At 44.3% G+C, this 25,468-nt stretch overlaps 1 protein-coding gene across 2 annotated transcripts in view; it reads right to left on the bottom strand.

The window, feature by feature from the left end:
- The window catches only part of LOC136625191 (uncharacterized), a 50,436-nt gene that overhangs the window by 12,501 nt on the left and 12,467 nt on the right, over positions 1 to 25,468 (bottom strand). Inside the window, exons 2-8 of one of the 2 annotated variants that reach the window (XM_066599208.1) lie at positions 24,827 to 25,111; positions 20,221 to 20,475; positions 13,842 to 13,937; positions 8,318 to 8,386; positions 6,544 to 6,795; positions 2,811 to 2,861; positions 739 to 996 (exon numbers count right to left, since the gene is read on the bottom strand). In XM_066599208.1, the coding sequence (XP_066455305.1) occupies positions 739 to 996; positions 2,811 to 2,861; positions 6,544 to 6,795; positions 8,318 to 8,386; positions 13,842 to 13,937; positions 20,221 to 20,475; positions 24,827 to 25,111 (1,266 nt within the window). The remainder of the gene's footprint in view (positions 1 to 738; positions 997 to 2,810; positions 2,862 to 6,543; positions 6,796 to 8,317; positions 8,387 to 13,841; positions 13,938 to 20,220; positions 20,476 to 24,826; positions 25,112 to 25,468) is intronic. The other variant, XM_066599209.1, reaches the window with a different exon arrangement.

Below are 25,468 nucleotides of genomic sequence, written 5' to 3'. Positions count from 1 at the left end.
ATGAGATCCCATGACCCGCAAGAGGAGAAGGACTGCAGGACGTGTCAGATAGAAAGGAAGGATTACACAAGGTAACACTAGCCGCCGTATATATACTGGGGGGATAGTTAGATAATGAATGAAAAAAAACTCACTGGGGTGACCCTTTAAATTTACACCATAGAATTTACAGTGTGATTCTTTCCATACCATGTGGAAGATATTGCCTGAAATCTAATTCAGACTGCTGGTACTATAAACTGCTGTGGATTTTTTGTAGCCAATTCTGCTTCGGTAAAGTCTTAGGCTGGGTTCACACAGGGCGGATTTGCCACAGAATTTTCCTGTCCAGGCCAACCCATGTCTCCACCCCTAGTTCGGTGGAGACATATTGCACCAGTACTGGTGCCAACTTCCACGGGTGGCAGCACAGACACAGGAAGCCAAGTGAGTATAAAAACGACATCCCCGGACTCCTCAGGACCGGCTATATGAGCATTAATACTTAGTTTATGGTGCTCTTAGGTGGGGGCAGGTTCCCTTTAACTAGAAAAGGTGGAAATTGCACAAATATTTTCACAAATCCGAGTCTTGAAAGCAGGTAGAGTTATTGTTTCATGTTGAGCAATAATGCACCTTTTAATACATTTTACACAAACTATTCCAATTATCTCCTGTATTTAGTCCGGTAATGGCAAGAAATAAATGGAATGGTTGTGTAAGAGTTCAGGCTTCCAGCACACATATATACAGACGCACCATTTATATCAAACTTATACTGGTCAGAACTTCCATCAGACAGAGAGACCTCAGCGCAGTACGGCCCCAAATCTCCGGGTATAAGATCCATCCTGAGAGCCCCCCTAGATAACTCCAGTCTGTCCAGCAGAGGATCAGGGCTGCAGGTCAGGGTTAGGATTTTGTCATCATCTTTCCTCCAGGTTATTTCCTCAGCATTCTTCGCATTGAGGATCTGCATTTTCAGCTCTCCATCTACGGGATAAACCAGCTCATCTACTGAGGAGAGGAAAAGACAAAGGTTTATTATACTGGGGGACGCAACACAGACAGCACTGAGTGCAGAATATAGTGATTGCGCTATAATTTTCACCTGTTTATGGCATTGTTTAGACCATACGGCTCCCAGTGCAGTTGTGAGTATAGCGAGTTGTGAAAAGTTGCAAATTACAACGCAAATAGGGTGTATGCTATCATTTCAGACTTTTCCACACTATAAAAGTGGCTTAAAGGGGTTGTCCCGCGCCGAAACGTTTTTTTTTTTTCTTCAATAGGCCCCCCGTTCGGCGCGAGACAAACCCGATGCATGTATTAAAAAAAACAAACGGATAGTACTTACCCGAATCCCCGCGCTCCGGTGACTTCTTACTTACCTTGCTAAGATGGCCGCCGGGATCTTCACCCACGGTGGACCGCAGGTCTTCTCCCATGGTGCACCGTGGGCTCTGTGCGTTCCATTGCCGATTCCAGCCTCCTGATTGGCTGGAATCGGCACACGTGACGGGGCGGAGCTACGAGGAGCAGCTCTCCGGCACGAGCGGACCCATTCAGAAGGGAGAAGACCGGACTGCGCAAGCGCGTCTAATCGGGCGATTAGACGCTGAAATTAGACGGCTCCATGGAGACGGGGACGCCAGCAACGGAACAGGTAAGTGAATAACTTCTGTATGGCTCATAATTAATGCACGATGTACATTACAAAGTGCATTAATATGGCCATACAGAAGTGTATAGACCCACTTGCTTTCGCGGGACAACCCCTTTAAAGCCATTAAAAATTCCCCATTGGCTCACATTTATCAGAAGTGATGTCATATTATCCAATATTATTTAATTCTAGTTAAAGGCATTATGCTATTAATCATTTTCATACCAAAATTCCTAACAGGAAATTAATACCTGTTCATTTGCATTGGTCTAGCTTAAATATAACATTTTTTTGGACTACAAGATGCAATTTTAGAAGAAGAAAAAAAAATCTTGCTACTAAATGCCTGCGTCTAATAGTCCGGAGTCAGGAAAGAGGGGTCTGGTTGTACGAGACACCCCTGACTGCTCACTTACACTGCTGCTTTTTACTGCGATTAGAAGACCTGTGCGGTGCGAGCACGCCGGAGCGGGACAGAAGAAGGATGACTGTGCAAGCGCGTCTAATCGGAGCAGAAGAAGCCTTTGGTCGGAGCCATGGAGACGGGGACGCCAACGCCGGAGGGGGTAACTATATAACTTCTGTATGGCCAATATTTAATGCACGATGTATATTACAAAGTGCATTAATATGGCCATACAGAAGTGTATACCCCCACTTGCTGTTGCGGGACAACCCCTTTAATTGTACTTTGTAGGTCAGTACGGATACAGCAATACCAAACTTGTACTGATTTTTTCACTGTACTGCTTAAAATAAAATTAAATAAAATATCTTTAAAAAAATTACTTTATCACCATCTTTTGACTCCCATATCTTTTTCTGTCAATGGAGCTGTAGTTTCCATTGGTAACATGCTTGCGTAGATATGACTTGATTGCTTTGCATATTTTTTTCTAGGAACTGGGGTGACCAAAACCAAACGATTCTGGCACTGAGATGTGCCGTGTAGCTGAGCCATGTTGGTACACTAAATGCACACGCACCGCATTTCCTGTGGATTACTGCAGTGACCGAATGTGCACCTTTCAGAAAATGCTTTAAGTGGCTTCCTTACATAAAATGCGGTCTCTACACATTAGATGCATGTTGCACTCACAAGCTCTGCCGAATTAGCGGGTTGTCTGGCATTATAGAGACATGTACTATAATGGAAAGTGCTCACCTCTCTCTGACTGATCACCATGTGCTCCAGCGCCCCCATTCTGTGCCAATTCTAAAGAGTAAAGAGAAAGAAAACAAATCAGACATTGAGACTTATACATTATTCATGATGCTAATCAAATCTCAAAAGGGGTTTTCTAGGCAAATACTATTGATGACCTATGGTCAAGGATGGGTCAATAGCTGATCGACTGGGGTCAACCACTCAGGACCCCGGCTGATCGGTTTGGGCGCCCACTGTGAGCATTACAATCCACAAGGGGTACGGAGTGGATGCGGGTGCCTGTTCAGCTGATCCTCCACCATCCAGAGTGCTGGACCCCAGCGATATACTACTGATGACCTATCCTAAGGATAAGTCATCAATAGTATTTACCTGGAAAACCCATTTGATCATGAGAGAATGAAAACTTTTTAACAGAGTGTGACCCACATTAACAAAGCAGTTTATTCTAGTTCTTGGCATACGCTGGAGCTCACAGCAGACGCCTTTTAACAAATTTGGCGAAATCAATTCAACTACCTCCTTTGCCTAGACTGATGAAATATACAGGCCAGGTCTTAGTAAATAAGGGCCTGTCTAAGTTTTTCATTATTTTCAAGATCTCCGCTTCCTGTCAAAGAATTGGAACATTTTTGTTTACATCTAAAGGTCAACCCAACTTGATGATATCCAAAGGTCAGGTTCTGGACTCTTCACCACACAGAGCTCACATTCTGCATCCGTTGTGGATTTTCAGCCCAGAATTTGGAATACGGAGTAAATTGGAACTGGACATCAAAAATCTGCAACCTGCAAGGATGACACATGGAGGTCCCACCGGCGCTGGCTCAGAGTATCTGGTCAAGAACAGCTCTATACGGGCATCCACGGATACACTGAGCTAGGGATAATACAGTTGTCTATGTCACAAGAAGAGCTCATTACACTTCATACTTCCCATGTTATTCACACCGGATGCAAAAACTGCACAGAGGTGACAGAATAACTGTTGATTCTTTCTATTTTGCACTCGTTAAAAAGAATAAATCAATAACTCTACCAGAAATCCCCTGTAACCAGGCGTGCACCTATCTCCGATATGATCAGGGCTGGTTTGTCAGTGGATGGAACCATGGACAAAGGTCAGTAAAAAACTTAACATTCGATCTTGGCAGAACCCCCTTATCACCTACAGGATAGGGGTTAACGTTCTGATCAGTGGAGATTCAAGGAGATTCAATCACTGGGTCCCCACCAATCCAGTAAACATGAATGGAGCGACAGTCGTGCATGGATGCTGCTTTATTTATTTCAAATGGAGTGCTGGAAATTAGCATGGGCTCTAACTCTGCCATCTCTGGCGCTACCTCTGAAATGAGTGTAGTAGTAGCACGCTCTATTTAAAAAATCCCAGCAATCTTCTTTAATCTCCTCCTTTACTTTATTTCCAGGTTACAATTAAAGAGTAACAGCAGTTTTAAGAAATGTTGATGGCATAGTGACATGCCAAAAGTTTTAAACATTCTAAGTTCAGTTGCTGAGACCGCCGCAGATCGTTGACATGAAGGGGCAGAAGTGCGCATCGGAGTGCTGTGTCTCTTCAGTTGTCATTCCTGCTTGTTGGCTCCTTTCGACAACTAAAGACAGACAGAGAAGTCTATGCGTCTGTCATCAGCTGCTGAGAAGAACTGACAAGTAACAATGACCACCGAAGAGGCAAGACTATCAGGTGAGCACTTCTGCTCTGCCCCTTCATTTCAGCAATCAGTGGCAGTCTCAGCATCCAGACTCCCACCGATCAAAACTTTTGCCATGTCATTAACGTTTCTTAACCCCTTAACGACCGCCCCATCGGGAAACTACGTCCTGCTGTTGCAGGACGTGTATGGAGGGAGGTAGCGGCGCTATCTCCCTCCATACAGCGCGGGCATCAGCTGTTTATTACAGCTGACACCCGCGGGCAATAGCTGCGCTCGGCCGATCGCGGCTATTAACCCTTTAAATGCCGCTGTCAATTCTGACAGCGGCATTTAAATCCCCCGAACGCTGTTCGGGGGTCCCGCACGGCCCCCCCGCGGTGAGATCGGGGGATCCGTGCAGGTGTCATGGCAGCCGGGGGCTTAATGAATGGCCCCAGGGCTGCCTCAGCAGACTGCCTATCAAGCCATCCACACAGGGTGGCTTGAAAGACTGCCTGTAAAAAAGCAGTATGACGTAATGCTATAGCATTACGTCATACTGCAGGAGCGATCAAGGCATCGCATGTTAAAGTCCCCCAGGGGGACTTCAAAGTAATGTAAAAAAAATAATCAATAAAGTTTTTTTAATTGTTAAAAAAAAAAGTTATAAAAGTTTAAATCACCCCCCTTTTGCCATATCCATTATTAAAAAATCAAAATCATAAAATAAAAATATGTATTTGATATCGCCGCATCCGTAAAAGTCCGAACTATCAAAGTAGTGCATTATTTTTCCCGAACGGTGAACGTCGTCTGAAAAAAAAACTAAAGAACGCCAGAAATACACTTTTTTAGTTACCCTGTCTCCCAGAAAAAATGCAATAAAAAGTGATCAAAAAGTCATATGTATTCCAAATTGATACTATCGGAAACTTCAGGGCATCCCGCAAAAAATGAGCCCTTGCTCAACTACATCGACGAAAAAATAAAAAAGGTATTGCGCGCACAAAATGACCGCAGAAAATAATTGAAAAAAATTAAATATCTGAAAAAAAAAATTAAAGTACTACAGCAAAAAAAAATACTATACAAGTTTGGTATCGTAGTAATCGTACTGACCCATAGAATAAAAATATCAGGTCGTTTTTGTTGCAATTTGTGTGCTGTAGAAACAGGACGCACCGAAAGATGGTGGAATGTCGTTTTTTTTCCATTTCTCTCCGCTAAGAATTTTTAAAAAGTTTTTCAGTAAATTATATGGTACAATAAATAGTACCATTGAAAAATACAACTCGTCCCGCAAAAAACAAGCCCTCATGCAGCGACGTCGATGGATAAATAAAGGAGCTACGATTTTTTAAAAGGGAGTAGGAAAAAACAAAAATGGGAAAAAGCAAAAAAGCTCCGTCACTAAGGGGTTAAAAGTGCAATTACTCTTTACAGCCGAGAAGCACATAAAGGAAGCTTCAGTCACGTCTCTCCTCCTCACTGTCCTGTATCTGGCTGTAAGACAAGTAGTTGCAGCAGGAGCCTCCCCCCTCTACCCCATCTGTAAGTAAGACAAAGACACTATTAAAACTTCTCAGTTTGCTAAACCCCACCGGTCTGTTGGTTCCCAGCTGAAAATGAAACAGATAAACATGAAATCAGCCCTTGTGTTCGCTGCAACACTTCTCCAAGACTTTCAGGAACATGCGCAAAGTGCTGCACTTCTTTGTGTCCTACTGCAAGATGGGACAGTGGGGAGAGGCTCCTGCTGCAGCTGGCTTTCTCACAGACATGTACAAAACACTGACGAGGAAGAAGATGGACGCTGCTAATCTCCTGGGGCATAAGTTTATTTTATAGATTACTCGTTTTTTTTGTTTTTATTTATAATATGAGACAAATAGGATCAAAAGCAAAGGGGGCAATTAAGTACTGGGATATTTTTACATTTTTAATGCATTTTCTATATTTACTTTTCCTTTCTGGTGAGGGCTTGCCTATCCATTTTGACATGAAATGATAACTTGGAAGGATGATGAAGTCCTGAGAGTGAGTTCTATAGAAGGAATGAATCAGATACTTACCGCTCGGACGGAATGTAAAGGTTTCACAGTTTTGTATGGGTGGATGGACCTTCGCAGTGTATGTCGCATAGTCTTCCTCCTTCACATCCATGATCTTCAGTGTTCCTCGCTGAACACTCATCTTCTCCAGACATAACGATGGTTGATGTGAGACAATCTTCATCAAGTGGCTCTCAGCTTTTTTAAAGTCTATTTTTGAAGCGTTCTCCTTGATGAGATGAAAGTCAAGGCGGACACAAGGAGTAAGAGACTCTGATGAAACAAGAAGACGGAGGATCATCAGGAGGAACGGCATGGGTAAAGAGATCTCCTGCTATAGACAACCCCATGTAAGAAGTCCCTTTAACTGTGTATTAAGGTGGAGGGAGATTTGCAGGTCAGGACCCTCCACTATTACCCACCAGAGAGCAGGAGGGCACACAGCATCTCTCAGAGGTGGATACTGATGATTATGTAAGGAATGAGCATTCACTGTGCAGATGACTTCACAATATCAGCAGAAGCCTGAAATCAGCTCACTACTGAGAAACTGAACACTGGGACGGGGTTAATTTATCGACTAGATTTCTTTTTACTAATTAGAACCAGATATGGAAATATATTTTGACTGATGTTTTTGTTCTATATTGTATACATGATTATTAAGGGCAGACATCCTGCCTGAGTTGCTCTTCACTGCATGCAGAGATTTGCTTTACAGCAGCCTCATGGGCCAATGATATATGGACAGCAGCTAACTAATTGACTTCTATGGGAGAGTGTTCTTGGGACGCTCTGTGACCTGTGCAAAAGTCATTGTGCAGGGAGGGAGAGGAGGTGAGATGAGGCCCGATATCGCACTCCCCCATGTGAAATTAGCCTAAAATGGTTGTCACACAAAAATCCACAGTTAGAGGATATAATTTGTTGGTCGGTCGGGGTCTGACTACTGGACCCCCACCAATCCTGAGAACTGGGGAGTGGAGCATCCAGCAATAAAGGCAAGCACTCTGCTAATTCCAGCTGTGCCACTGATATGAATGGGGTGATGCTGTGCACGTGCAACCACTGCTGCTGTCATTGTGGGGTGCCCCAGCTCTCATGATCACTGGGGGTCCCAGCAGTCAGACCCTTACCGATGAGCAAGCCATCGAGGGACAGTCCTTTTAACGAAATTAGCAGCGGGAAAGAAAAAGCTGGCAATTTACAGGTCCTACAGCATTTTGGATTGTTCTTCATCTAATGTACGTGAACTGTTGATTCCTGAGATTATTTTTTTTGTAATGATAGGCGTGCTTTTATGAAGATTATATTGCTACTCAGATTGATGAGAAAGGGGCGGAGCTGTGACCACTTCCTATCCAGATAACATAAAATGTCATCAATTAATCTCAGTGAAAACTTTGAAATGCTTAATTAAACTTTAATAAAAGCGAAAAGGTCACAAACGTGAATGAAGGGTTAACTAAGAGCAATGTCAGTGTATCCAGAGCAAGACAGACCTAATAGTTAAAAGAGACTATATCACCAAAAAACTTTATTAATTAAAACCAGGGAGAGAAACATTTTCCATTTTTCTAATCTTTTATTTTCTGATTGTAGAATGTTTTATTCTGTTGTCTGTACATGACTATGGGGGTACATTCCATATAATCAGATGGGAAGGTGGGAGTTTTGGTTTAGGGCAAGTAGAGTGCTACATGTGATAATGATATATCACACATATATAATAAGAACATACAGATCACATACCACTCACTAGTCTGCTGCCGGGTGACATCTGTCAGTCACTTACCTTCTGACTTTCCATGGGTAAGTTTTTTGCATTCTTCATCTTCAGATTTAGGACGCTGCGCTCCTAGAACTAGATAAAGATTCGCTGGTAAATGACAAGTTTCCCTGTCAAATTTTCAGTATTCCACAGTACAACAAATTCTCTAGACTAGTGTTTCCCAAACTCTGCTCCTCATGAACCCCCCAACAGGTCAGGTTTTCAGGATTTCCACAGCATTGCACCAGTGATGTCATTATTGTCGGCAGCTCAGAACGTGTGACAGGTGTTCCCTCTATAAGATATCCTGAAAATATGACCCGTTGGAGGGGAACTCATGATGACAGGAATTTGGGAAACACTGATCTAGACTATAATTACTAACAAGGGAAGGGAAGTGAAAGGCAAATAAAAAATATAATGCAGTCTACAGAAACTGTAGGGCAAGCGTCAGAAAAGCTAATAATGAATTAAGGCTTGCAACAGAGGCTAAAACCAATAAGAAAGGATTTGGGGGCAGCAGAGGGCATTGCTGAACCACTTGCTGTAATGTTTGAAAATTCCTGGAGAATAGGAGAAGTCCCAGAAGATTGGAAAAGGGCAAATGTTGTCACTATCTTCAAAAAAGGGAAGAAGGTGGATCCAGGAAACTACAGGCTTGTGAGCCTGACTTCTATACCGGAAAAGATCTTTGAACAACTTATTAAACAGCATGTATGCAAGTACTTGGATGAGAATGGAATAATTAACCAGAGCCAGTATGTAACAAATAAGTCATGCCAGACTAATCTAATTTCCTTCTATGACAGAATCACCAGCTGGGTTGAACAAGATAATGCAGTGGATATAGTATATATCAGTAAAGCATTTGACAAAGAATCTCATACTATCCTTATTGCAAAAAATGACCAAATATGGGATCGACAAGGCAACTGTTAGTTGGAGTCACAACTGGCTGAGTGATTATACTCAAACAGTGGTCATAAATGGGTGCACATCCAAGTGGAAGAATATGGCAAGTGGGGTACCACAAAGTTCCGTCCTAGGCCCAGTGTTGTTCAACATTTTTATAAATGATCTAGAAGAGGAAATTAAGTGATCCTGCACTGAGCAGGGGGTTGGACCAGATGAACCTGGAGGTTCCTTCCAACTCTATCCTTCATCCAGTCAGTGTTCTGAAGATGGGGGACAGTATTACCTCTCACAAACACTTAAGTTAAAAAGTATTCACCCCCTTCCAAATTTCACTTCCATTTGTCGTTCGGTTTCAGCAGGCATAAAAATCAAACGATTAGCCCATGCAAACAGGTAGTTGTTCATCTATGAGCAACTGCCTGTTTACTGTGAATGGAGACAGGTGGACTGGGCGATCTCTAGCCCGCTCCATCTCTATTGACTGAGCAATCATCCTGTTTAAAAGTATAGGAGCGATTTGCGTTGGGATGGCTTTCGGGTGCTTTAGTGCCAAACAATCACCCCGTGTAAAAAGGCTCTAACTGACCAAGAAGGGAAGCTCATCATCTTTGCATCAATTTGGGAGCCGTGGATAATTTTATGTTGTATCAGAGATCCAAGAATGTGACACCAATTTTTACTGATAACCTCTGTAATGTGATCTCAGTGGTTGGTTTCCCTTCAGCTCTTCCCTCCGCTGTAATTCAGATACACTGGGAGGTTTTCCTACATGAAATCCGCAGTTCAGCTCCTGCAGCAGATGGGTTCAGGTGAAGACTGTGAATCACAACCTTTATGTTGTGTTATTGACAAGCTGACTTTTTAATGATCATTGTCTTTCTGCAGAACTCAATTATACACTGCTAAAAAAAATTAAGGGTACACAAAGGAGTGTTTCTTTCCTGCAAAATGCAGGTGAAGCTACGCTGATTGCGAATGGCACCTGAATGCGTCCAGGTATAGTGTTTCTCTGCTTGTCTTTTGCAGGGAAGAAATGCAGCCATGTAACAGCACCCCTAAGCATCACAGGGTATTACTGTATTTTGACGCCAGCAGAAGCTAAGGGTTTGACAGGAGCAACGCCCCCTGCCACACCCCTAGCTCCCGATAGGGTCAAGGCTGGAAGGTCCTAGCAGAGAGTGCATTGATTTGTGCCTGCCCTGCAGGCACAAATAGGCTGAAGGTCAGTGTTCTTCTTAGGGTTACATTATTGCCTGTAAATGCTGCCATGTTTCCGCTGTAACATGGTAACATTAACATCTAATAATGTTACCTTAAAAAGAACACTGACCTTCAGCCTAAGCCTGCAGGGCAGGCACAAATCAATGCACACTCTGCAGCCAGCAGTGTCCGCGGAGCTGCCTTTCCCCGTTCCATGTGCAGGCTAACACCTCCGCCCGGCAGGCGGCTGTCAGCTCAGTACTGGCGACCTCCTCTGTGGTCCCTGACAGTCGCTCCCCCACTGACAGGTCCCAATGCTGCCGCAGTCCGGAACACCGCCTATGAAGGGGAAAGGGGCGCGCGCTTGTGCCCCAGAGCCGCCAGGAAAGCTGCTGCACGGAACTTTTGCCTCCCGGCTACCGCTGCACGGGGCTTCTACAGTGAGGGGGGTTCTGTCTTCTGGGCCCGCTGCTGGGGGACTCCGCTCTGCGCCCCTTGCTGCTGCAAATCCTTAGTGGTCTTCCAGGACCTGCAGGCCAATGAGCTCTGCAGCCAATCAAGTACAGGGAGCGTCATTTCCCTGTCAATCTTGGCTCCACCAGGACTTCCTGATGGCGTCAATATACAATAATACCGCATCACAGTATAACCCTAAGTCACACATTTCAGGGATCTCAATCTGTCAAGTTAGGAAGCAAAAGTGATTGGGAATCGATTTGGCGCCAATGATGCTGATAACAGGTGAACTGGGGAGAAACAGCAAGACACTTCTAAAAAGGGAATGGAAACCCTTCCTCTTGCCTTTAGGCTCCCTGTCCACGGTCGAGGCAGAATATCGCTAGCGATATACCGCCGCGGAGGAGGAGGGGGGAGCACTGTCAGGTCTCCAAGGTGAGCCTATCTAATAAATAGACTCACCGTGGAGAATTGCGTCAATCACAGCATGCCATGATTTAAATCTTGCAAGCAGAGAACCGCTATGATTCTCAGTTTGTGGACGCCGATGCTGCGCTTTCTATAGCAACTGTATGGAAAACCTCTCAGAGGGTGATCCGCGGGCGATTTATCGCCTGCGGATCATCGCCCGTGGACAAACAGCCTAAATTTACACAAAACGGGATAGGTCATTGAAAACAGGATCCGGATGAATCCTGTTGTTTTCAGCTATAAGTCTGGGTCAAGAAGATCAAAAAAGTGATGCGTGCTCAGCCTAGAGACACTATAAGCAGGAAAGTGGAGAACAATAGGTGTTGTCCGGGGGCCACTGGTAAGGGTGAACACAGCGCGGTTTTAGCTAAACGTTTACTGACACAATAAAAATGGGAGGTTATGTGATAAGTCATCCATATCCTGTGTGGTTCCCAGCAAGATGCCATGCGTGACAACACTGGTACATGGCACAGACTCACCATTTTGGGAGCTTAGCATTGGGCAAACCATTATATGAATCCCTAAGAAGAGATAAATACATCAGAGAAGAGAGTGAAACAGGAAGCAGATACTGGAGGTGTAATAATGTATTTATTGTTACCATATATGCCGCAAGCAGCAGAAATTTGAGGTGTATGATGTACTTACTATTACCATGCATACTACAGGGAGCAGATACTGGAGATGTATAATGTACTTACTATTACCATATACACTACAGGGAGCAGATACTGGAGGTGTATAATGTACTTACTATTACCATATATACTACAGGGAGCAGATACTGGAGGTGTATAATGTACTTACTATTACCATATATACTACAGGGAGCAGATACGGGAGATGTATAATGTACTTACTATTACCATATATACTACAGGGAGCAGATACTGGAGGTGTATAATGTACTTACTATTACCATATATACTACAGAGAGCAGATACGGGAGGTGTATAATGCACTTACTATTACCATATACACTACAGGGAGCAGATACTAGAGGTGTATAATGTACTTACTATTACCATATACACTACAGGGAGCAGATACGGGAGGTGTATAATGTACTTACTATTACCATATACACTTCAGGGAGCAGATACTGGAGGTGTATAATGTACTTACTATTACCATATACACTACAGAGAGCAGATACGGGAGATGTATAATGTACTTACTATTACCATATACACTACAGGGAGCGGATACTGGAGATGTATAATGTACTTACTATTACCATATATACTACAGGGAGCAGATACTAGAGGTGTATAATGTACTTACTATTACCATATACACTACAGGGAGCAGATACGGGAGGTGTATAATGTACTTACTATTACCATATACACTTCAGGGAGCAGATACTGGGGATGTATAATGTACTTACTATTACCATATACACTACAGGGAGCAGATACGGGAGATGTATAATGTACTTACTATTACCATATACACTACAGGGAGCAGATACTGGGGATGTATAATGTACTTACTATTACCATATACGCTACAGGGAGCAGATACTGGAGGTGTATAATGTACTTACTATTACCATATACACTACAGGGAGCAGATACTGGAGATGTATAATGTACTTACTATTACCATATACACTACAGGGAGCAGATACTAGAGATGTATAATGTACTTACTATTACCATATACACTACAGGGAGCAGATACTGGGGATGTATAATGTACTTACTATTACCATATACACTACAGGGAGCAGATACGGGAGGTGTATAATGTACTTACTATTACCATATACACTTCAGGGAGCAGATACTGGGGATGTATAATGTACTTACTATTACCATATACACTACAGAGAGCAGATACGGGAGATGTATAATGTACTTACTATTACCATATACACTACAGGGAACGGATACTGGAGATGTATAATGTACTTACTATTACCATATATACTACAGGGAGCAGATACTAGAGGTGTATAATGTACTTACTATTACCATATACACTACAGGGAGCAGATACGGGAGGTGTATAATGTACTTACTATTACCATATACACTTCAGGGAGCAGATACTGGGGATGTATAATGTACTTACTATTACCATATACACTACAGGGAGCAGATACGGGAGATGTATAATGTACTTACTATTACCATATACACTACAGGGAGCAGATACTGGGGATGTATAATGTACTTACTATTACCATATACGCTACAGGGAGCAGATACTGGAGGTGTATAATGTACTTACTATTACCATATACACTACAGGGAGCAGATACTGGAGATGTATAATGTACTTACTATTACCATATACACTACAGGGAGCAGATACTAGAGATGTATAATGTACTTACTATTACCATATACACTACAGGGAGCAGATACTGGAGATGTATAATGTACTTACTATTACCATATACACTACAGGGAGCAGATACGGGAGATGTATAATGTACTTACTATTACCATATATACTGCAGGGTGCAGATACTAGAGCTGTATAATGTACTTACTATTAGTTTTCTTGAGCAGCAGGATGACACCGATGATGATGAGAGCGAGGATGAGTATCGCGATAAGCACATAAATATGTACCCGGCTCGTTGGTTCTGTGGGATGACACAAAGCAGACAGCGGTCAGATGCTTCATACTGAGGTACAATGATATAAGACAGCTAATAGTTTAACACCACAACTTTGTCTTTTCCAAATTGGAGGACCTTCTTGGAACGTCAGACCTGAATAAGCCCGACACAAATATATACACTTTTAAAATTGACAGGACCCAAACCTTCTGATATAACATATGCTGAATGGGTAGTTATAATGATATAACATATGCTGAATGGGTAGCTGATGTCCCTAATTTGTCCATAAAAGATTGGAAGGAGTTAAGGACTCCACTATAGTAATTCTGTTGTGTTATATACATATTAGACGTGAAGCCCACTCCACAGTTTGGCTGTATTTTCCACTCTACAAGAGGCTCTGCAGGCTATTCCAGGCTTTGCTTTAGCTCTAGGTTTAGGCCACACATGTCAAACACAAGGCCCGAGAGCCGAATCCGGCCTGCCACCTCATTTTCTGTGGCCCGCCGGCTGTGCAGCAAGTTTCCTCACCCTCCGTGCAGTTGGCATATTAGACTCTTACTCCCCACTTCTACACAAGGCAACCTAAACAACCAATCACCGTGAATCAGCCAACTCAAATAACCAATCACCGGGAATGAGTAAATCCAAACAACCAATCAGGTTGCGAATGGTGTGCATTTGGGGAGTAATAAAGATATATTCGTGCGGGCATCAGTATTTGATCGTCTGTCGGCTTGTTTTGTCTAGCAGAGCAGACAAAAACAGATGAGTGCTGATAGCACACTGACAATGGCCGCGGAGGAGGGAAGAAGCCAGCAGATAACATGATCCCTAGCGCAAGGAGACCAGGACTGAGGAGGAGGAGGAGCTGCTGCAGGTTGAGAGCTTTCACAGCCGGCCGATATACGGTGTCCGTCTGATGCATTGGTTTCTAATGCATCAGTTCAGATGGGCGTATTCCCACGGCATAAAAGCACCCGGCCGGCCAAGATAGTGCATATGGTCCCTATTCTGGTTGGGCGTTTTTACACCAGCCAGAAAAGATAAATTAGGAACTATCTTCTGGCTGGGAGCCGCCGCCGTATTCCATAGACGCTTATGGGAGCTGCCGAAGAAGGGAGGTGAGAGGGAGTTTAGCAGCGTGTCTGCTAAACTCCCACCCCTTCCCTTCTCCACTCCGCCCCTTGCTGGCTGTCTACAATGGGAGGGCGCAGGAGCTAGTTGATAAAACTCCCACCCCATCCCGCCTCCTTCCATTGCTTGCAGCCGACAAGGGGTGGAGAGGGGGCGGAAGTTTAGCACACTAGGTCCCTCCCCATCCCCTTGCCAAGAGCCGGAGGAAAGGGGGAGGCAGGACTGTCTGAATGGGCACACAAACGGGAGATTTGTGCACCCGTTCATGCTATTTTCGGTCGCACTGCAGCTATGACACAGCCAACTGAAAGTCGTCTACGCTCATGTAAAAAAGCCCTAAGGGCTAGCCTACCCACTAGCGATGGGTTTTTTTGCAATGCAAGAGCGAGTAAAAACCCAAGCCATGCAGCGCTAAGAAAACTCTGCGATATTGCTCACTGTTCTAAATGGGGCTGGCGGCAGCAGCGCCGGCCCCATTGAAAACATAGGGAGTACATCGTGGACTTCTGCCACAGCTCTGACAGCTATGGCAGGGGATTCCTTCCCTGCTTTGAATGGGGCCGGCGTTGCTGCGATGATCGACTGTTGCAGTCAATAGGAGGCTCTGACACGGTACGTCATCACTGAGGCTTCTACATTAGACCATGTGATCCATTGATGGGACCTTACCGGGCTAGACGACCAGATACCATGAAGACGGAGTACCAAAACAATGCTTCAGCAAGTATATTCCTAAACCACAGTTTGGGGCGGGAGGAGGCTTAAATATATATTAAACAGAAAAAAAATAAACAGACAACCGTTTAACCCCTTAACGCCACAGGACGCAATGTTACGTCATGGCTGCGGGGTACTTAACGCAACAGGGCGTAAACTTACATCATGTAGATGGCACTGGATCAGAAGTGAGCCAGCGACAACTTGCAGCAGGAGCTGGCTGTTACCTATAGCCAGCCTACCACTGCAACGGGGGTACATGAGGACAGCGACTTTCGTTGTTAATTCCCTATGTGCCACGATCTATGTAGATCGCGGCATGTAAAGGCTTTAGAGGGAGGGAGCTCCCTCTGTGACGTCATTGGACCCCCGTAATGTAATCCAAGCTTAGCAGTGCTTATTATCGCTATTACAAGCAATAAGGCATTGCAGTACATAAGACCGCTTTCACACGGGAGACAAAAATGGTCAGGGGGTTCCTAATACCCGCCCCCAGGAAGCGCTGGCTCTGATTGGTTCCTTGAGCTCTGCAGTGATTAGTTGAGCCGAGGCGCTCGAGAACCAATCACAGCTATCGCATTGAACGGCTGTGATTGGTTCATCGAGTGCTGCAGTGATTGACTGAGCCGCGGCGCTGGAGAACCAATCAGAGCCAGCACTTCCTGGAGGGGGGATTTTTGAGCCCCCTGACCAAGAAGCAGTGGCTGAAGACTACAAACAAGTGTGCCAAAGCTTCGGGAGGAGGAGTGTGGCGGAGCGGACAGCGCCTGTTGGATAATGTATTGTTTTTTTTTTTTATGTAGCTAGGGGTTATTTTTGGGGGTGGACTTATATTTCAATTCCCCACGAAAAACCCTGACAAAGTCGCGCAACTTTGGAGCACCACAAAATCTCGATATCGCTGTGAGAAGACGCAGCGCTATTGCACAGAATACAACTGTGATATCGCTGAGATTTTCTCACGGTGATATCGCAGTCGACCATTCAAAAGAGTCTTAAATCCTGAAATGCTTTATGATAGCAATCATAGCTGCTATGGCTCAGGTCCCCTTCAGGGACATAAAGAGTGTAAAAAAAAAAATGACACTTAGTATAAAGGAAAACGTAAAAAAAATAGCAAAAAATAAACCTTTTTTGCTAATTTTACCCAATTTGCATAAATAAAATTAAAGATTAAAGAAAAACCCCACATATTTGGTATCACCGTGTCTGTAATGACCTGTACTATAAAGTGAACACACTTTTCATCCAAAACACAGGGGAGAAATGCTTGTTTTTTGTTCCTTTTACTTCACAGAAAATGAATTTTTAAGTCATTAAAAAAAAGCCATATGTACCCCAAAATGGGAATAAATAAAAACTACCGCTCATGACGCAAAAAAACAAGTCGTCACAGAGCTACAATTTCAGAAAAAAGGTGTTGTATTGTGCAAAAAAAAAAAATATAAATAATCGAAAAACCTAAAAAAGTTATGTTTGGTTTCGTCGTAATCGTACCGACCCTCAGAAAGAACGTATTGTGTCATTTATGCTATATGATTGATGCTGTAAAAAGAAAATGTAACAAACAATGTCAGAATTGATGCGGTTTCTCTCATTGCTCTAAAAAAAATAAAATAAAAAAGCTTGTACAATACCTTATATGTACACAAAAATGGCACCAATAAAAACAATAGTTCGCCACGCGACAAACAAGCCTTCATATGGCTACGTCAATGGAAACATAAAAAGTTATGGTCTTTGAAAAGTGGAGATAAAAATCCCCCCAAAATAATTACATCCTTAAATTCAAATTAGGCCATGTCCTTAAGGGGTTAAAGCGCCCTCCGGAGTGTGTCTGAGCTATACGTCTCCTAGTGATCCACGTCAGAGCTCCCACACACTTGCGTTTTTTTAACGCGACTGTCTATGGGACTTTCTAATGTTAAAAACGCATCGCACAAAATCGTAAAGCAGAAACTTGTGATGCGTTTTTAACATTAGAAAGTCCCATTGACATTTGCGTTAAAAAAACGCAAGTGTGTGGGAGCCGTAAAGGTGTTCCATATCTGCTTGACTCTCGGTGTGACCCTATGCCTGTGTACCCAGCTTTCCTGAATTCTGCTTGTCCTGACCTTGGCCTGATTCTTGACTATGATTTGCCTAGTGGCCACCTGCCCCGATCTTCTGTTTGCTTACCATACTGTAGGAGCTCCTGACATGTTATCCTGACTACGTTCTTGCCTTTTCCTTCGGTATCATGCTTTGTTGCCTTCTTACCTGTCTGGGTCTGCTGACACTGTACTGAGACTACTTCTGGGGAAGTGACATGTAGATTCCCTGCAGCAAAGATCACATCCCTCTAAAAAGGGGCTAAAGGGTGAAGACCAGGGGACCTCTTTGTGCAACCCTCAGGGGTAGCCTGAAGTGAAATCAATCACTGGTACAGCAGGTCCACACCCATTGCATGATTTCTCTAATTTACAGAGGGGTTTCTGCTTTGCAAAATGGGTTCTCCTGCATACAGACTGGAGCTGCCCTGTATACACCGGGCTTGTCTGCATTAGATGGTCACATGGCTGCTGTGATAAATACTCCATTACTGCAGAGTATGAGAATCCCTCCTCCATATATATATATATATATATATATGTGTGTATGTCTGTCTGTTTGTCCTTTATGCATTACTACACCATTCATCCGCTCGCCATGAAACTTTGGGAAGTTGTTCAGTACACTCTTGGGAAGATTACTGGCATAGTACATCTATCCTCCGATAGGTGGCACGTGTGTGAGCGTCGTCAATAGTTATGCCCCAGACGTAGATCGTACAATTTCCATCTCAAGCACGAAAGCAAAAGGCATTATGGGCATCGGGATGCGTGTTCAACCACAAGACAATTGCTGGATATTGAGAATGAAAGCTGTGCTGTGATTGGTTACTACTTATACTACTGAGGTTACATGAAAGCTGCACTGTGATTGGTTGTTATACATTATATTGCTGAGGTAATATGAAAGCTGCGCTGTGATTGGTTGTTATATATTATACTGCTGAGGGAACATAAAAGCTGCCCTGTGATTGGTTGCTATTTCTTATACTGCTGAGGTAACATGAACGTTTCTCTGGGATTGGTTGATATTCGTTATAATGCTGAGGTAACATGAAAGCTGTGCTGTGATTGGTTGCTATTTCTTATACTGCTGGGGTAACATGAAAGCTGCGCTCTGATTGGTTGCTATTTCTTATACTGCTGGGGTAACATGAAAGCTGTGATTGGTTGTTATATATTATACTGCTGAGGGAACATAAAAGCTGTGATGTGATTGGTTGCTATTTCTTATACTGCTGAGGTAACATGAAAGCTGCGCTGTGATTGGTTGCTATTTCTTATACTGCTGAGGTAACATGAACGTTTCTCTATGATTGGTTGATATTCCTTATACTAAGGTAACATGAAAGCTGTGCTGTGATTGGTTGCTATTTCTTATACTACTGAGGTTACATGAAAGCTGTGCTGTGATTGGTTGCTATTTCTTATACCACTGAAATAAAAAAAAAACTGCGCTGTGATTGGTTGCTATATATTATACTGCTGAGGTAACATGAAAGCTGCGCTGTGATTGGTTGCTATTTCTTATACTGCTGAGGTAACATGAAAGCTGCGCTGTGATTGTTTGCTATTTCTTATACTGCTGAGGTAACATGAAAGCTGTGCTATGATTGGTTGCTATTAGAGATGAGCGAGCGTACTCGGATAAGCACTACTCGCTCGAGTAATTTGCTTTATCGGAGTATCGCTGTGCTCGTCCCTGAAGATTCGGGTGCCGGCACGGAGCGGGGAGCTGCAGGGGAGAGCGGGGAGGAACGGAGGTAAGATCTTTCTCTCCCTCTCTCCCGCCTGCTCTCCCCTGCTCCCCGCTGCGACTCACCTGTCAGCCGCAGCGGCACCCGAATCTTCAGACCCGAGCACAGCGATACTTGGATAAAGCACATTACTCGAGCGAGTAGTGCTTTTCAGAGTACGCTCGCTCATCTCTAGTTGCTATATATTATACCGCTGAGGTAAAATGAAAGCTGCGCTTTGATTGGTTGCTATTTCTTAAATTGCTGAGGCAGAATAAAAGCTGCGCTATGATTGGTTGCTATTTCTTATACTTCTGAAGTAACATGAAAGCTGCACTGTGTATTATACTGCTGAAGTAAAATTAAAGCTGCGCTGTGATTGGTTGTTATATATCATACCGCTGAGGTAACATGAAAGCTGTGATTGGTTGTAATATATTATAAAGCTGAGGTAACATTAAAGCTGCACTGTCATTCGTTTGTATATATAGATAGATAACAACCAATGTCTGTCTGTCTTCGCAGCAACGCGCGACGGGTAAGCTAGTAATGACCATAATAATAATGACCAGTGACCGCAGCAGGCAGACTGCCCCTGGACTGACGGACACCAGCTGCACTCACCTGGTTCTTTAGGAGGCACTGTGAAGGTGGCAGAACTGTAGCAGGCCCCATTGAAGGCGACACACTTGTATAGTTGTGGTTTTTCCTCCTTATGCACGGTGATGCTCCACTTGTCAGACACAAGGTGGTCATTTCTGCTGTCCCATTTATACCATTCGTACTTTGCAGGAGCGGCGCCAGAGGAGGAGCAGACGCACTGCAGCGTAACATTGTTCTGGACAGTCTTGTTACGGATCGTGACGTTACAAACAGGGTCTGTAGAAGAATTATCCATTAATAATGATGACCGAGCATGAAACTGCACATAAAACTATGTGAACCCCCCCACCCCTCCGCATCTGTGTTTAATAAAACAACATTGTGTAAATATGACAAAGATAGCAAATGGCTATAAGGCCAGCTTTACACAATCGGATTTTGATGGCGGAATCCGCAATCGTCGCCCGCGCTGACGATATGCAGTAATCCGCGCCTATTGAAAAGATTGGAGATTTGTATTACCACTCAGATGAGTGGATAGCAATCACGATTTCCGAGAGCGAATTTAAAATCGCAGCATCTTTTATTTTTGCGCAGACGGCCTACTGAAGCCAATGGAAGACGTCCCACCCGCAGTTCATCCGCAATTGACTTTCCAGATAGGCTGTGGGTACAAGTGTCATCGCCTAGCGACTGCGCGGGAAAAAAAATAAAAATCTGTACTGCACATGACTGACGGCGAGCGTCCGCAGCCATCTGCATTACAGAAATGACAGGTACGCAGGGTGGCCGGCCGGGGTCAGAGCCAGAGCCAGATTCCACTGCGGGCTCCTGCATGCAGAATCTGACTTGTTCGTGTGCAGCCGGCCAAAGTGGGGAGAAAAAACATGGTAATACTAGCGAGCAGTCCTCCTCCTCCTCCTCCTCCTCCACTCTACTGATATATACACTTATACATTATCACATTAGAATATATTCTCTTGTCCGGCATCTAATAATCCAGTGATAGCAGCAAAATTTATGTTGTATTTTGGCCTCCAGGTTTTCTGCAGGTGTCCTCCGGGTGATCTAGAAATAAGCGAATGGGAAAATGGAACAATACCTCTGCAGCACCACCTATTGGAAGGCAGCATTCTTGCAACTCAGTGTCAGACCTTTTAAACAAGCTTTATAAGGCTAGCTGCACACGGCTAGATTTGCATTGCGGAATCCGGAGGGGGCTTCCGCAGCAAATACCGCCCCACAGCATGCTATGGAAAAGCGGTTTTTCCTCTATATGAGCGGAAATTAATAGTGATTTTCGCCCGCAGAGGAAAAATCTCATATGCTCTATTTTAGTGCAGATTCCGCACGGACTGCTTCCATTGGAGTCAATGGAAGCCGTCCGACTCGCAGCCCTCCTGCAATGATATTGCGGAAAGGTCGCGGATTCCACGTCGCGGGACGCAGAAAAAGCAGAGGTTTAAGAAAAAAACCTGTACTGAGCATGTCCGACGGCTTGCATGTGGACCATCTGCAATATAGAGAAGATACAGAAAAGGCAGGTATGTGCGGATGCTGGCTGGGCACAGGGCCAGATTCTGCTGTAAGCTGCCGCATGAGGAGTCCGGCCCATTAGTGTACAGCCAGCCTTACAATGACTGGGAATTGTAAGCCAAAGCCAGAAACAATACACAGACAGCAGTTTCGGGGCGATTGCCCCTCATCAGTGTGCAGTAGGTTTCTGGCTCGGCTAGTGAGAGGCCTATGACAGTCAGGAACAGTATTGTTACTCCTTAGAGAGACACCTAGATGGTGAGTTAGGAGACTAGGGCTGGGTTCACACAGGGCGGATTTGCCGTGGAAATTCCAAAAAATAGTAAATTGCAGAGCAGCTGCCGGGGTGCAGATCAAAGCTGAGTCCTCACATCAGGTATATAGGGTGAGGTCCTTTAATTCTGACACACAAATTCACCGCATAGCAATGTTTCGATTGCTTATAGCAGTCTTTATCAAGCATATACAAACACATCTATATGCCTATATATATACAAAAACCCACCACCAATCACAATTAAAAGACACACCTCAGTCACTTCAAGGGCCAATCCAAAGGAACCGTGGGTCGGACAACACCTGAACATCTTTGTATAGGAGTATCACCATGCCTCCTGCATGTCAGCGATCAGCGTCTCCAATGCTGAATAGCGCATGCGCTGGTATACTCCTCCACATACGATACTGTCTTACCCCTCGCACGATGTGAGACCACATTATTTGGGCTACATAAAAATGGCCGTCGTATGTCCCCACCGCGCATGCGCGGGAGTAAAAATCATATATAACAGCATACATGTACACAAAACTCCTCATTAGATCAGTTCCAATCTGTTATATATTTGTGAAAATGAAAAAAGTGCTGCAAAGCCGCGGTGCGTGTTCATGAAGATACATACTGTATGTTTATATACCCACTATTTATGTGTACAGCTTAGTGGTACAATTTATGGCATAGCAGTATAATTTATACGTACAGTGGAATTATTCTGTTTGTGGCACTGTTTGGGTACATGATATAGTGGCATCATAGTCCTTAAGTGTACAGAGGTACCACTACTAGGGGTGACCGACTGTCCTATGCGATGGCCCCTCAGACCATCACAACAGCAGGGGGCAGTGTCCGGCTCCACAGGAAAGGGAGGATTGAGGCGCTCACCCCGAGGTCTCCAGACATGAACACGGCTGTTGTCAGTGGCCAAACTAAGCCTGAATTCATTGCTGAAGACAACCTGGTTCTACTTCATAGCGTCCAGTTTAATTGTTCATGAGACCACTGCAAATAGAGGTGACGGTGGGCATCAAAGACAGTACATGTAATGGTTGCCGTGAGACCAAATGTACTTTGCCCTCACACATCCACTGGTCCCAACACCTCCTAACAGTATGGTCAGACGATCCTCTCTACTGGTGGTCTGTCGGGGGTCCCGGTCTTTGGGACAGGCAAGCTGGCTGGTCTTGGAAGCAGGCAGTTTGCACAAAGAGGCTTCTGCTGACAACATGAATATTTGGTGCGACAATGGGAGTATGCGAACGATTATCATGCATTTGTGCACAATCCAACAATAATCTGAACGATTAATCATTCTGTGTAAAAGGGCCCATAGTGACTTAAACATCTTGGATTTATTTTCCAAGAGAGCTCATAGAATATGGAAAGTGAAGCTGCCACATTTCCCACTACCAAGAGCCCAGTGGGTACAACTCACAGATCGCAGCTCCTGTGGGGGCAACTACAGCCAAGGGCAGCTGCAGTGTCTGCGAGGATTATGCCAACAACTAAGAATTCAGGGACTGTGCAGTGGCTCAACATACACAAAGGTTATGGCCTGGGTGTGTATACACCTTGCTTCACCCTGTATGGGCCGGGAAGATGCGGCCAGAGAGGCACATGGCACTTTCACGAGATTTCAGCACTGACCTGCATACACAGGGGGAGGCTGTGAGCAGCAGGAGAGACAGGTTATGGCAGCGACACGCTGACTCTGAGAGCTCATGGCACCACCTGTTTAACTGGAGGCAGATGACTTGTCTGCGGGACACACTACTTTCAAAGTAAAAGGGCTTTTTTGGGCTAAAAGTTTCTTGTGTCACACTGCTTAACACTAAGAGAGCAGATTGAAAGGGGTTTCAGATGACAGGTTCCCTTTAATGTCATGACGAATTGTACACCTCTTTGACAGTGAAAAAGACAAAAGAAAACACCAATTGGGCTTGTGATGGGGTAGACGTTATATAGTGGGGAACGTGTAGGGTTGCAGATGACAGTGACCGCTATGAACTATACAAACACCCAGAAGACGCCCCTCTGAGGAGCTCCACAGGTGCAGAATCATTCGTGCAGGAAATTCTGCACCATAATCTGCAAGAGGACATGCGGGTCACGGAGCAGATTAAGCTGCGTTTCTAAATGCTTCTTGCAGAAATATTCTGTACGTGTGAAAGCAGCCTGAAAGGCCTCTGACCTCTGCTTTCTCAAAAACTGATCCAGCTATAACCAAATGCTGGCCGTCAGCGGTCACTTCTACTTACTGATCACTTAAAGGAGTATTCCAGTGACATTAAGTTATCCCCTATCTGCAGGATAGAAAATAACTAGCTGGTTAGTGGAGATCTGAGCGCTTGGACCCAATTGCCATAATAAGGATCCCGTGTTCCTGAGAGACTGGCAAAAGAACAGAGCGGCAGCGCGCACGCTCAGCCACTGCTTCATTCATTCCAATGAAAGCGCTGGAGATTGCCAAGTGCTGGAACACAGCTATTTGCAGCACTTCCATTTAAATGAATGGAGTGGTAGCCAAGCATGCGCGCTGCTGCTCTGCTAGTTTTACCAATATCTCAGGGGTCAGTGGACCCCCATTCTGGTGATCGGTGGGGATCCAAGCGATCAGACCCACACCAATCAACTATTTATCCCTTATCCTGAGGATAGGGAATAACTTTGTGTCACCGGAATACCCCTTTATCTACTCTGGATTTGATTCTACGGGGCTTATAGTCTAATGAGCCATACAGAAATCATGAAGGGGCGCACCAACTATTAGTCAAAGTGATGAACAGATGCAAATAATGGCTCCAGCTCCGCACTCACCGTCCACCCGCAGTCCGAAGTTGGTGTCCTGTAATGTACCCCCGACTAAAACCGCAGCTCTGTATGTTCCACTGTCTGCCGGAATCACATTCTTGACGATGATGGTCCTTTCTGGTAGATTTACGATACATCTGCCCTGACAGGTGTAGTAGAATGGATCCTTCCCCTCTTCCACTTCCACAATTTTACTGCTACCATTGAACCAATTGATCTCCAAGGGTCGGGCAGAAGCTTCTGCTGTAAATGTTACATTGCTGCCAGAACATACCTCAAACAGCTCCAAACCTGAAATAAAATACAAATGATAACAGATATAGAAAAAAACAACTGTAACAACCCCCAACAGAGGAGAGTGATGAGCGAACCCAGGGTGCATGGTGTATGGAAATACAGGCCATTAGTTATCCCCCACCGATCTGGAGTTATATCCTGTATTATACTCCAGAGCTGCAACTAAATCAAGAGTAGTAAAATTCATGCGGGGCTCACAGGATTATAAAGAAGTTTAGGTTTGGCAACGTAAATATTCGAACACACCCAAGGCTATTTCGAAAAATAAACTGCAGAACAAAAATCAGCAATCGTAAAAGGAACGGATTTTTCTTCATCAGAATATGAGCCAGCGGATACCACATCGGACGC

This window comes from Eleutherodactylus coqui, chromosome 4 (assembly GCF_035609145.1).
Source record: "Eleutherodactylus coqui strain aEleCoq1 chromosome 4, aEleCoq1.hap1, whole genome shotgun sequence".
NCBI lineage: Eukaryota > Metazoa > Chordata > Amphibia > Anura > Eleutherodactylidae > Eleutherodactylus > Eleutherodactylus coqui.
This window is presented reverse-complemented; position numbering and strand designations above follow the sequence as displayed.